Source organism: Platichthys flesus, chromosome 11, assembly GCF_949316205.1.
Source record: "Platichthys flesus chromosome 11, fPlaFle2.1, whole genome shotgun sequence".
Taxonomy (NCBI): Eukaryota; Metazoa; Chordata; class Actinopteri; order Pleuronectiformes; family Pleuronectidae; genus Platichthys; species Platichthys flesus.
The window spans coordinates 24,125,783-24,139,670 of NC_084955.1; the positions used below are offsets into that span (position 1 = coordinate 24,125,783).

At 39.8% G+C, this 13,888-nt stretch overlaps 1 protein-coding gene across 1 annotated transcript in view; it reads right to left on the bottom strand.

The window, feature by feature from the left end:
* dgkb (diacylglycerol kinase, beta) overlaps positions 1-13,888 on the bottom strand; it is a 54,232-nt gene that overhangs the window by 15,485 nt on the left and 24,859 nt on the right. Inside the window, exons 17-20 of the mRNA XM_062400162.1 lie at positions 13,666-13,751; positions 12,936-13,025; positions 12,013-12,173; positions 3,999-4,063 (exon numbers count right to left, since the gene is read on the bottom strand). Coding sequence (XP_062256146.1) covers positions 3,999-4,063; positions 12,013-12,173; positions 12,936-13,025; positions 13,666-13,751 — 402 coding nt within the window. The remainder of the gene's footprint in view (positions 1-3,998; positions 4,064-12,012; positions 12,174-12,935; positions 13,026-13,665; positions 13,752-13,888) is intronic.

Here is a 13,888-nt window from a genome sequence, read left to right on the forward strand (position 1 = left end):
CATAGAAACTCTGAATTCAGTTTATCTGGTGAGGAATCATCTTTTATTTCTCTGTAACAATTGTAAAAATATATATATAACTTGATTTCAAAGATTTCCCCTTCCTCTAATCACGTAATAACACATTTTAATTGTGATTCATCGACCAATTACCAGACAAGAATGACACCGTTAATTAACCACCAGACCCGAATCATGGACGTTTCCAATGTGCCGAAGGGGGCAGGGCTTCCTCCACGAGTGGTGTCACTGCTCCGTGACATTAATTAACTCTGTGCTCACTCGCCGGCTCTCAGGGTCGACTGAGCCGCGACTGTACAAGCTGCTGAACCAGTCACTGATGTTCTGCAGGCACAGTTCACAACGGAAATGTAAATATTTCAACAAATTCCTTGTTTGAAACATTTTTTATTTCAATTTGGAACTTTGGAGATTGTCCAACATGTTTGTTTACAACAGCGTTAGGAGTTGTTTGTATTTTGCCTCTGCACCAGTGACATCTAGTGGCCGGAGGCATAATGTTTTCAGGTTTTCCGTCTGTTCCATTCTTGTGAACACGATATCTCAAGAACTCCGGAAGGGAATTTTCTCGAAGCTTGGTACAAATGTTCAGTCTGACACACAGGTGAACCGATTACATTTTGGTGGTTGAAGGTCAAAGGTCAAGGACGATGTGAGGTCACTGTGCAAATAAACTAAATGTGTTTTGAAGATTCAATAACAAATTTGGGTGTTTAACAAGGATCAGAAAACGTCCCTCTCCAGTTTCATTTTCATAATATGATCTGGGTGGAACAGAAACTACACATCAAGGATCCTGAGAAATTAAACCAAGATATAAACTAGCAATAGGAATATTTCTGATAACTCATCTGATCTGGAACATATATCCAGCCTGGTGTCTGAAGTCTTTGTGAGAGGGAGTTTGTTTTCATCCTGGATGATTCTACACCTCACCATTTATGTTCAGTGCCAACACTCACTGCCAATGCAGGAAGTAATGTGTCCTATATCTAGTGAGGTGGAAAGCAAGGTTGTGGAGAGTGGGTGTGCGACACACAGACACACACAAACACAAACTGAAAACTGGTTATCGGGATCACAGAGAAGTCGTGTGTGGCTCATGATTTAACAATCCGAAGGTCAAAGAAACAGAAATAAAGTAATATAAATATAAACGCAATACAACAAAAAGAAACTTCTTAATTTTCCCATCCCTCCGTCTTTCTATTCCTCTCCTTCCTCCCCCCCCCAGGTCAGAGATTAGTGTGTAATTACATGAGAGCTCAGCAAAAACACATAGTGTATTTTAACAAGGCGACCGAGGAGGAGTGGCGACGGGGGAGGAGGTGGCGCAGCCCTCGTCACGGGCCGACTGATTGTCTGCTTTTAATCCTCGACCTCATTATCACCTCCAGGTCCGGCAGTGGCAGTAAATGAATCTATCTGCCGAGTGTCAAATCTTCACACCTTCAGCCTGGTAATCACCCCAAGGTGCAAATACAGAAGACGGATAGAAAGACGGGGGACGGGAGACAGGGAGCGTGGCCGCTGCATTTCATCAGCAAAATCCTCTGCTCCCATAATTAACAAGAGCTACATGATGTTGTTTGGTTGGTAATTAAAGCTGATTAAATATTCAGTTTCTTTTAAGGTCAAACTTTGATAAAATGTAAAGATTAGGTTCATGGGAGACGTACGGAGCCGTTACTGCTGCCAGATTCAAATCTAATCGTTCAATATTTGACATTTGTACCTTTCTGATTGTGTCTTTAATGATAATTTGCAGATTTATTCTATTTAATGCATAATGTCTGAATGTATGATACTATATTTCATTATTTACCGACACTGCATTTCCTATTTCTAACGTTTTTTTTTATATCTATTGGGAATCAAATGAGATCAAATAAAACTCTATTGATCCCAAACTGAGGAAATTAATTTATTACAGCAGCAGATATTCAAAATAAGGTAAACAAGAGAATAAACAATAAAGCAAAAGAGTAAGAGATAAGAATGAAATAAAACTCAAGATGATATGAACATAATACACAATCATAATCGATTGTACTTGCAGCAGCACAGAATGATTGTTAGTTGTAAACTAGATTTGTGCGTTAGTATTGAAATACACATCGGTATAAATGTATATTCAATAGTAAGGCATGAAAATATATCCATGTGTATAAATTCACATAATATACTAAATAACAGTATATTATACATGTATAACCATCTCAAGCTGAAGTACATAATAATATACACTTTTTAATTTTCACAATAAGAGGTTTACATTTCGAATAAAACTATTGTATAACTAAGGCCAAGGATGTAGTCAGCTGTATATCTAAAGATGTTGAGAAGTAAAATACAGAATTATGATTCATAATGACTGAGTCTAAGAATCAGTACATTACTTATCCATTAATTGAAGTATCGAAAACCAAAATACACAGTAATTCCAGTGCTTTGCTGTAGTAAATGAGTTTTATGCAGTTTTTTAACAAATCCAAAATGTCCAGTTGCTCTTTATTCTCCTCATTCATTCCAGTGACAAAGACCTTTCGACCTGTTACTGTTGAAATATAAAATATCCCCCTGAGACGAGCGGCACTTTGCTTCCAGTGTCACCAGAGTTCCTGAGAGAGAAGCTTCCGGCTGCAGGAAAATGACTCGGTGATAAGTTGCGATAGAGACGACTTCCAATGGACACGAGCCCCTCGGACAAATCCAACAAAATCTGTGCTACCTTGAAAAACTATAATCATGCATTATTGAATTGGCAAGGAGAGTGTGTAATAGAGAGATCCTAAACCCATTCCCCCTCCTGAATTATTAACAGGATTCAAATAACAGACAGAATAATTTTCTTAAAATATCTCAATCATTTTTCACAGAGGCTTAAAAACGGGGGTAAAACAACAGAGTGTGTGTCCGGAGTGACCGGATCTGAGCCGAGAAGGAAAAGTGTTCATCAGGGAAACTGCGGCCATGTTGTAATTACTCAACACTCTATTTATTTGTTGAATGTGTATACATATGTATAAATATATGGCTGAGGTTTAAATTTGTTATTTAGTGATCGCAATTGACCTCAAAGACCAACTGGTGTTTGAACTCCAAACCGTGGCTCCAAACCACGACCACTACTCCTCTGGCCCCTGATAATAACAAAAGCACAAAATGGCGGCCCCCATGTGAGTTTCTCTGGCTTCATTTTGGCACAACAGGCGGCGGTGGAGTATATAAACAGTAAATGGAGGGATTGAGAAACACATTTTTTCTGTCTTGTGCTCTTTGGCGTTTCTCCACCGTCGTGACACTTCCATTGTAACCATCATATCACACGTTCGTCCCCATCTCATCACTTCAGACCGTCTCTCTGGTGCACACGCGTGTTCAAGCCGTGAGCAGCAGGAGGATAGTTGGCTAAACGCTGCACTGAGTCCGGGGATAAAATATGATAATGAGTACGAATGGGATCATGAGGACAACGTGTGTGTCATCACTCTGACTGATCCACGATGTCAAACTAGCCAAGCAAATTCAATTAGGCTCGCAATTACTCCCCGGCGCTAGTGGAGACATATCGGAGACGTTAAATATTGATGGAAACATAGATGCCACATTTGCTCTTCTCCAAAGGTGAACACATCTCCTCGAGGTAATCACCGATGCTAAATGTGACGCTCGTCAATTGGTCCTGCTGAGCTGCAGCTAGTGTCCACAGCAGCGTGTCCTGAGGACGCTGAGGTCCAGCACATGCAGGCAAGGTTTGTTCAGACTGATTTCATTTCTTTAAATCTTTATTTATAATTATTCTACAATTATTCCCCCCCAAAAAATGTAAATTACGGCAAACAAATTTTGGATCAAGTTCCTAGATTTTGGAAGGTTTTTTTGGCATAAATTTAAATATCTCAATATCTGCAAATACTTGGTTTATATATTATCATCTGTATATTAATGAAAAAGAAGCCGACACACAAACATACCTGCTGTTGAACTTCTCGGGATGTTTCTCCCTCATGACGTGGAAGCGATGTGCAATGGAGGCATCCTGAAAGACAAAACCTGATGTTTATCAAAAGGGACAATAACAACAATGCAAATATTCAAACAAAAAGTTTCTCACATATGAGGTCATCGTGACCTTTGACCCCTCAAATCTGAGCAGTTCATTTCCAAGAGGCCTGAAAGCAAGTTTCTTAAAGTCACCGTCACCTTGACCTCACAATTCTAAATCAATCAATCTACGAGTCTAAGGGAACATTTTGATCAAGTTTTAACGGATTTTGTCGAGGTGTTTTTAAGACACTGTGTTCATAAAGCAAAAGATTCTCCTGGAGGTTTTCCTGAGATGTTGTGTTCACAATGAACAACTGAGCGACCCTGATGTTTGATCACCAAAATCTAATCACGTCAAGGAAAAGTTCAACCGGGTGTTTGAATAAGATTTTAAGAAATTCCTACAAGGCGTTCTTAAGATATCACGTTCATAACTATAGGATGGACAACCGAAAATAAAGCCTCCATAACCAGTATGACCATTTTTATGATGTGCTATTCAGTTTCAAAAATATGTTATTACACAACTATAGTGTTTCACATCCAGGTGGAGCTCTTTCTAATCGACTCCCCTGACTTCAGCAGCCCCCCCCCCCAGTGTGTCCCCCTGAGAGTCTTTCTGTGAGATGGAGGGATCCGTGTGCAGGAGGTGGCAGCAGGTTGATCCCGGGCTGGAGAGGTATCGACAGAAGAGCCTGATGAACAGCACGCCGCCTCCACACGGGCTAATTAATTAAACACACTGCGAGTAATCACAGCTCCCGACTTACCTACAGGATGCTGCAGACGCCAAGGCAACCAAGTTGTTTTCTCCCTCCCTCTCTTTCCCTATATGTCACTCGACCTCTCTCACCCTGCCTCTCTCTGTGCAGGACCCGGGGGTAGAGCGTGCAGCCACGTCTGAGTCGTGGTGTTAAGACGATACAGCTCATGTTAGGTACGTTAGCGTGGTGTGACTGACGGAGACGCCGCACCAGTGTATCAACACCATCTCAGGCTGGTAAGACTGTGATGGAGTACTCGAGCGTGAACTCGTAGCATCAGGTGTATTTATAGGGATGTACAGACGCCGCACGGCTCCACTTAAACACAACCAGGACTTGGACAGTGTTGTGTGATGAGGGTAATTAGATCAAGAATTCAAGTTCAGGGAAAAACTGCTGAAATGGTTACAGCCAACAAAACCAGTTTTAATCTTAACAAAAGGTCCTTGAATAGTGTTTTAGGTCATAGAAGAACATTCTTAAATAGTTCCTGGATGAGTTTAGAAAATAAACCTTATCCTGAATCTAAATAAATCATTCAATAAAAGATTGAATTATATTAAAATACAATTGTCAAAGAACATAAGTCACTAAAATAAAATCAGCTCAGTAGTTATTGTGCAATCCTGAAGAGAAACGGACAAAAAGCTATGAAGTAAGATTATGAATACCAGGAGTAAACGTCCGTGATCGTATATCATCAGTTTATATCTTGATTCAGATCACATGACACCAGGTGGAGCGTTAATCATCAAGTACTAACGATGCATCCGTACGATTGGTTTTAAAGTATTTACATATAAATCTAATTCTCTGCAAAACAATGGGAGTTTTTGTTGTAAAAAATAATAACTTTAAGAACACAGCATGTGTGGATCTACATAAACTGTACATCAGCTTTGTCATAAAGAAGCACCGGATTTTTGTCAACAGATTTTCTCAAGGGGCAAAAGTGAAAAGATTTCCTTTAATTTCCACTTCTAAGTCGTTTCCAACAGGAAAACGTCGACAGGCTCTTTGTGAAAAAAGACAAACCTCTAAACAAACACATGAAAGTTGTGCAGCTCAAGAAAGAGTTGGGGAAAGTTGGTCCAAACTTTTCTTTTTGGTGGTGGGGGGGGGGGGGGGGCGCCTTGTTCCTCTCCTCCCTCCACTGAAGCAATCTGTTTTGACCCGCTCCGTTTTGAGTGGCACCGTTGAAACAGCACCTACAGGGAGGACCCCCTGCTAGCTCTCTGTTCAGAAATTTAGCAGAAGCCAAAAAGAGGAAAATCAATGGAGCTCCTCTTGATGTCTCTTCAAGACGCTGTAAGCAGAAGACCAAAAGAATCCTCCACGATCCCCGCAGACTCGCCTCACGCCTCCACTACGAGCCGGAGAGGTGAGATGATGGATGCATCTGAGAGGCGGCATCTTGATTTTTCTAACAAACAGGACAATAGCTGCAAACAAGAGAGCAGGAGCGAGGGAAGGTTGTCTCCCCTTTGGTTTGGGCTCTATTATCTGAGATCTGTACAAGTGCAGCTGCAGCTTTGCAACAGTGAACAGTGATTTCAAGCAACTCAGAGTGGATCCAGCAGCGTGTTGTTCTGCAGTGATGCTGCGCTGCAACACTTCAAGCTGCACAGACGCCCGAACGCTGCCTTCAGGTGGAAAACTACATTAAAAACATGTGATATGTAAAACTGATGAATCTCTGTTGAGATATAAAACACAAAGCTTCACTTATTATGTTCGTTTATAATCACAAAATGCTTGAAATCATTAATTTGAGGAAGTGCTTTATGAGATATGATGCTTTAAAAAACTAAATGCATATAATCAGGACCTCCATGTTGGAAATCTGATTTGCACAGTTTAATAAAACAATAACGAGGCAAGTGGATTTTTAAGAGATTACTGAAAGTTTTATCAGAATCAGAATCAGAAAGTATTTATTGCCAAGTAGGTTTACACCTACAAGGAATTTGCTCTGGTAGAAACATAAAAACATAAAAACACAATAAATACAACACACATAAGAAAAGCAATAAAAAGAAACAATATATATTTACTCACTGTTTAATTCTTATTTACTCCCTTTTCTAATGTTTATACAAAGTAGCATGTATTTAGACATAACCATATCTAAATAAAATGTATATAATAGATAAAAGATATAAAAAGTGAAGTAAAAAGTGAAATGCTAGATGCAAGACAGTGAACAGTGTCAGATTGCAAAATGCAATGTAATGCAGTATAATATGATATAATGTGTTCATTTAACACATCCTTGATGTGTGGGGGCGGAATAAAAGTCAGAGTCAGGTGGGGGTCCCGGGCCTTGTTGATGAGGCATACGTGTGTTAAGAAGTATTCTGTAAAAACATTAACACTCTGTTGTTGTTTTTGTTTTAATTACTGAATTTCCTTTAAAATCCTCAAGTATTTGGTTCCTCTCTCGGATCAAATGAACAAACTTTGCCACTCAAGCTTGTTTACAGCGTTTGAACTGAAAATCCTCCAGTGAGGAGATGTTTCCTCGTTTCAGCTCGAGAGGTTGCTGCTCAAGTCGAGCTCAAGAGTTCAGATTTCAACATCTGCAAATACATTTTAATGAGAATTCTGGAAAATGTGAAATCTGCTGTTTCTTAACACATGATAGACAAAATAACAGAGCCTGGTCTGGATCTTTCAACTGCATCACATGATCTTCTTCATCGGCAGATTGAGTTTGTCCAGATGTCAGAGTTACAGATGTTTGAATCCCAATCTTTCCTGAAAAGTGGATGTACATGTTTGTTTTGGAGAGAAACTCCATAGAGTGGGAGCCCAAGCCTGAGAACAGCTGCTTAAAGGACCTCATGGTCATTTTCAGTTTTAAAGTGAGATAATATTATAACCTTTAAAACCTCTGGAGGCTGGTTGTGTAATATTAAAAACAAAACCAGGAAACCTGAACGTTACAGCACGAGTCTTCCAGCCTTGACCTCCTCGCGGCAGTGGGACGTCTTCATCTCTCTCTCTCTCTCTCTCTCTCCCCCTAGCTGGCCTCAAATAATTACCAATGTAAAAATCTGGCACCCAAATTAATACAGGACATGTGTAATGTCCTCTCATAGCTCAAAGTTTAGTCCAATTATGAGTGGGCCCCAGCGGTTTGATGTGCCTTTCACCACAGGGGAGAGTAATGGCTTTGACAGGAGGGCCAGGGTCGTTAGGGCGACTGACTGCATTATGGTAGTGGAGCGTGCTCAGTGATTAGTTCTGTCTCTCACCCTGGGCCCTGATTGAGATCATTACACTTCACGTCACTTCCACATCCTCCCAAAGGGATGGCACCATTAATTCTCCGTCCGAAACGGGGATGGACAGATGCTGAGGTTAGAATCGCCCCTTTTTTGGGTGGGGGGGTGTGTGGGGGGGAGAATCACTTGATCTGTGGGATTTGAATCAATTAGAAATTTTAGGTTTTACTGTAAATATTTCAGTTTGTCAGCGAGGATTTGAGTCTGGTATCTGAGGAGTGAGACACAGATTGAAACTTGACTTCAGATTCGACTCTGCTGATCTTTCGCTTTCTCGACGGCGTCATTACAGAAACAATCTGCTGCACATCTGCATAATCTCTGAGGTAATTATTAGCTTGACTTGTCGCATAATCTTTATTGTAATTTTTTTACACAGAATTCGATGCCAACAAAATATTATATCGCACTTAAATCCATAGAGAGCTCAAAGTCTCCGTAATCCCCAACAAACAACTTCATTTGTCATCATCACGCCGGCTGGGCACTAATCCCACAGCAAACAGGGGATGTAACGACTTTATCAGCCCAACGGGACAAAGAGGTTTTATCTTTATATAAAAACACAAGTTTGGTTCAGCAACAAGGAATCAACTGGTCTCTTTAAAGCAGAGGTCTTCAACGTTTTTCAGGTCAAGGACCCCCCATCTGATGGAGCGATGGAGCAGGGACCCCCTACTATATATATTGCATAAAAATGTTGTTTTATATTAAACTGGGCATGTATAAACATAGCTACCCTGTTATTGTGCATTCAATACTAAGCTATTCAAATATTACACAGGTTCATATATTCATGTTTTTATTTTAAACATGCATGGTATAGGAGCTGAAGTGTGTGCATTGCTGACTGAACGATAACGTCTTCTGCCTCCATTTATCCATTCGCTACAATATGTTGGATTCATGTTAATGTCTACTTAAAGACATTTATATTAGAGGTGAAAAAATTGGTAGAAATAATTTGTCTAATCAACCAAAAATGTTGCGACCCCCCTGCAGTACCTCCGCTGACCCCCTAGGGGTCGCGGACCCCCTGTTGAAGATCTCTGCTTTAAAGGAAGGGTCGTAACCCGAGGGTCTGAGGTTCAAACACTGCATATCTGTTTTTCTTTTATATATTCATTAATGTTATTTTTCCTCGAGGCCCAAGAATTGTTCTGTGTATTTGCTTCCTCAATATAAAGCCTGTTAGTTTTAAATATACCAGTGCAGTGTCTGTTGTAAACCTCCCAGTTGGGAATTGGCCGTTTTCTTTGGCCTGTGCTGTTTGAAACTTTGAAAGTTCAGTGACTGGTCACAACATTATTGAACGGGTTATAAGTCCCAATCCACACTGCACTTCCTTGAGCTCGGAACAATCCACGTGTAATGTATGAAGTTGTTCAGAAGAACGGTTCTTAAGATATGACACATACAGACAGTTTCCACCAACCACATAAACTCCACAGCACTCCTAGTGGTCAAACAGCCTCTTTGGGATACCTGGATTTATAATAGTTCTACCATTTTTCCACAATGTGTATATGAATTTTAAGTTTTTCTATATTTTTTATAGTTATAAGTATTGTATGTTAACTTATTATTACAGATAATATTATAATACTAATACAGATTATATTTCCTCTTGCTGCTGTAACATGTCCTCGTTGGGGGACTAAGATGATCTGATCCTATCTGATCTGATCTGATCTGGATCCGATCACAACAACTGCCCTTATTCCTCTAGATCAGGGGTGTCCAAACTACGGCCCGCAGGACATCTGTGGCCCGCCATCCATTTAAAATTGGGCCGCCTAAAAAAAAAATTTGAATTAAAAAAAAGACAAAATTTAAATTAAAAAAACCCTTATCCCTTTTTTTGGGGGAACCAACAATTTATTAGCGCTTAAATGGCACTAAATTATAACACTTTGTAGTTTTGCTCTATTTTTGAAGAAATTGTACTGTCTTGATTCTTGTTATTCTGGGTTTGTACCCTTGAATGCACTTATTGGATAAAAGCTTCAGCTAAATGAAATGTAATGTGATGGACTATGGCCCACTTGCACCTGTCCCTCAGAACGCCAGTGGCGGCATGAGAGGGCCAGACCCCTCGTATTTTTTTCGATATATAAATGTGGCTCGGGATAAAAAGTTTGGACACCCCTACTCTAGATCCTCATTCAACATGTTGTTTGAATTAAACCATGAAGTAACTGGTACCTTGTGATAACTTTGACATGAACACAGTCCTCTCCATCTCCACAGACCATTGTTCTCCTCTATCACAATGTTAACAAGCGATGTCCTCTAATATCCTCCGACCTTGTGATTAGGGGCCGGGGGGGCTGGACGTGTTATTCAACTAACATTTGTGAGGCCATGCATCACTTACGTCCTCGCCACAGTCCGTACGACTCTCACAACAACCGAGTGGCTCCCTCCTCTGCCACCTGCAAATGTCAATTACCATATTTCCCCCCTGACATTTATCAGTAATGGCCAACATGAGCCATGTAAAATCAGTGTCATTACGCGGGAGATGGACAGGACCACGCACAACAAGTCTTGTTTATTGATCAGACGCTTGAGGCTTGAGCACATCTCAATAAAGGCCTAACCAGAATGTGATCACAACAAATAAATGGAGTCATTACCTCAAACTGCAGCTGCTACACACTGTTTTATTCTGGTTTTTTTTAATTCCACCTTAAACATCAGGTGCAGGAATTATTTACAGAGAGAATTTGATTTTCAGAATCATTCTTCTGTTCTGCTTTGATTGTCTGTCACTGAATCAACTTCTCTCTGGTGTGAAGAGTTTGAAAAGGCTTCATGTGCGTTTCATCCTTGCTCCTGGGAAACTACAGTGTAGTGTGGTTCCCATTATGTTGAGAGCAGTGTGGTTATCATAGTTCTTATTATAATGTTGATATATCTGATACCAGCCTGTTTTATACGGCTCAGAGGTTTTAAATAAATCTGGAATTAGATTCAATCCAGTTAGAAATGACAAAAGAATTTGTATGAAATAATAGAATTTAAAGAAATGCTATTCAGATATATTTTAGCTGTACCTTTTTGTTCCCTGATGTTACAACAATATATAAGATTAGGACCTAAAGTCAATAATAATCTTTGTGCTTTTAATACTCACTTTATATTGACATTTACTAGGAAAAAAAATGGTGTATTTTATCTGGTGAATTATTGTGAATTTAAAACGCAATATCAGAAGTACAAATCTTTTACTGTACTCAAACAAATGACAATTATTGTACGGTCTGTACTTACAAATAATGTAATCCCAACTACTTAAAACCAGTCTACGCTAGTACTTTTTTTTTAATAAATAATTAAATAGAATGATATACTGTTTTTAGGCCAATCGATGTTTAAATGTTGTTCTGTGATTTTAAAACAACGATTGGCCTAAAAACAGTATATAGTGGAACATTCTTGCAATAACTGCAACAAAGTTAAGATATTTTAAATATAACTGGAGTTTTTCAGTTTTGTCCTTCGAATTCATAAAAATAAAAAACAGAAGCAGAAAGTGAAACGTTTTTCTTCTACTTTGGAATTTGTCCCATTCAAAGTGAGAATCAGCAGAAAGTTTGAAGACGTGTTTTTGTTTCACAACAAGACAAAATGCTGTCAAAGGCTTGTGTGCAGGCAAAACGACATCAAATCAAACATGTGCATGCAATTTGTGAGTATTGTACTCACAAATTTATAAACCGTAATTAATGTTGACTCGTCTCTTTCCTGCAAGTTTGCATTTGTTAAAAGCCTCGACTGGAGAGAGTGGTGTTAAGAACCAAACTCTGTCTACGTTCATCCACCCACTGCTCATTCCCTCCCTGTCTGCTCCGTGCACACAGACCTGATCCACACGTGGGACTCACCACTCCGATGGAGAAGTAGTTGTTGATAATGCTGTAAGGCACCAGGTCCCCTCGCTCCTCTTTGTCCGTGGGCGTGACGTCGATCTTCCAGCGGTCCAGCCTCATCTCCGTGCTGTTCTCGATGTCCCGCAGGATCTTCAGGAGGCTCTCGCCCTCGTATCCTCGAGGAGAAGAGACACCACAAGCAGGTTGGACGTTTAGATGAAGACACAATGTGCAGCCTGAAATGATTTTTTTAATTGGTATTGGTACTTTGTTGAGATAAGACATAATTTTTTACTTTAAATGACCATTTCCTTTGGATTATCAACTCCTTTAAATCTAAAATGTGCTTTAGATGTGGTTCTCATAATGAATGAGTCCTAGTGTCTGATTTAAAAATAGGTTTTAGTTTCCATGATGGTTTGATTCTCCTATAGATGAGGAAGAGAATACAATTTACAATTTCTGACCTGAAAATCATTCTAGTTAGATAATAAATACAAATATGGGCCCTTCCATCTCCTGAGGTTGTGCAGCAAATGATTTATTTTTGATATCTTTAAATCTTAAACATTAGTGGTTTAGTTCAGTGCACTGCGAAAAATTGTAATTGACTTATTCAATAAGCAATTTTAGTAATGATGTACTGATGTGTTTTTAAGAAAAACGAGATGTAATATCAAAATTTTAAGATTTGCTGCTTTTCTATTTTCCAAAAATCTTTTTCTTTGGGTTTGACGATTAACGTAGAAACTCCTCACTAGATAAAACAAGTGATATGCAGCTCTATCTAGAGCAAGCTTCCTTCAAAGTGTTTCAATTACTGGTCTACAGAGCAGATCAGAGGTACAGACCTATATATATATATATACCCGTAAAAGCGATGAGGTTAATTGAGGACAATGTGTTTTCACAGTAAAGCGTCTATTTTCTGTCGGTACCTCCTCCCCAGCGCAGACATCTTGCCAGGTCGTTGCCGGTGCCAAGAGGAAGTATACACACGGGGGGGTTCCTGTCCAGGTTGGCCTTATCTGGAGCAGAGGGACAAATATCACAAAGCCAGAAAGAACAAAGTCGCTGCAAAGACTCGCGCAGGAAGCATCAAATCCATTTTGCGGCTCCACTTAGAAACACGACAAGTCAATATGAGCGTCCAGTCGCACAGTCTATTTCAAGAGACACATTTTGCCTGATGGTTATTACCTCTCTTGTTCTGATTGATAAAAAATTGAGGCAATTTATGAGAACCCAAACAAGTAACACGTCTTCAAGACCAGAGAGGATGCTGGGTGATACTTATTTTTTTCTCCTTCCCTCAAATGACGGCTAATATGTTGTTTTCCAACGCACGTAATCGTCCCATTTTACCTCCCCTGCACACGCAGGCTCCGACGTAATGAAAGTGTTTATACACAAACCATAAAGTACGCTTTACCATTTCAGGCTGAACAACAAGAGTGCAGACGGCTTTGAGATATAATCAAAAACAAACAAGTTTTTACCAAAACAAAAAGGAAATGGAGTGTTTAACTTGGAGCATGTTGTACATTATCAGAATCTGGAGGGGCCAGTAGGATACATGTACTGGGGCACAGTGGGAGGTTTGGGGAGTTTGATATTCTTAGTAAAATAACCAAAAACAGCATAAGTATTGGGATATAGGTTCTGTACCGATGAAGTCCAGGATCCAGCCGACGGTGCCGTCCCCCCCGCAGGCCAACACCCGGAAATCAGGAACGTCTCTGAAGAAGTTCAACCTGGAACAAAACACACAGAGGATGAGTTTTACTCTACTTTCTACTTTTTGAGTAGTATTTTGACTTCTCTGTTGCTCTGGTGAACATGTTTAATGTTGAACTGTTTGACGTTAAATAAAAACAAGTTTGTTTCTACA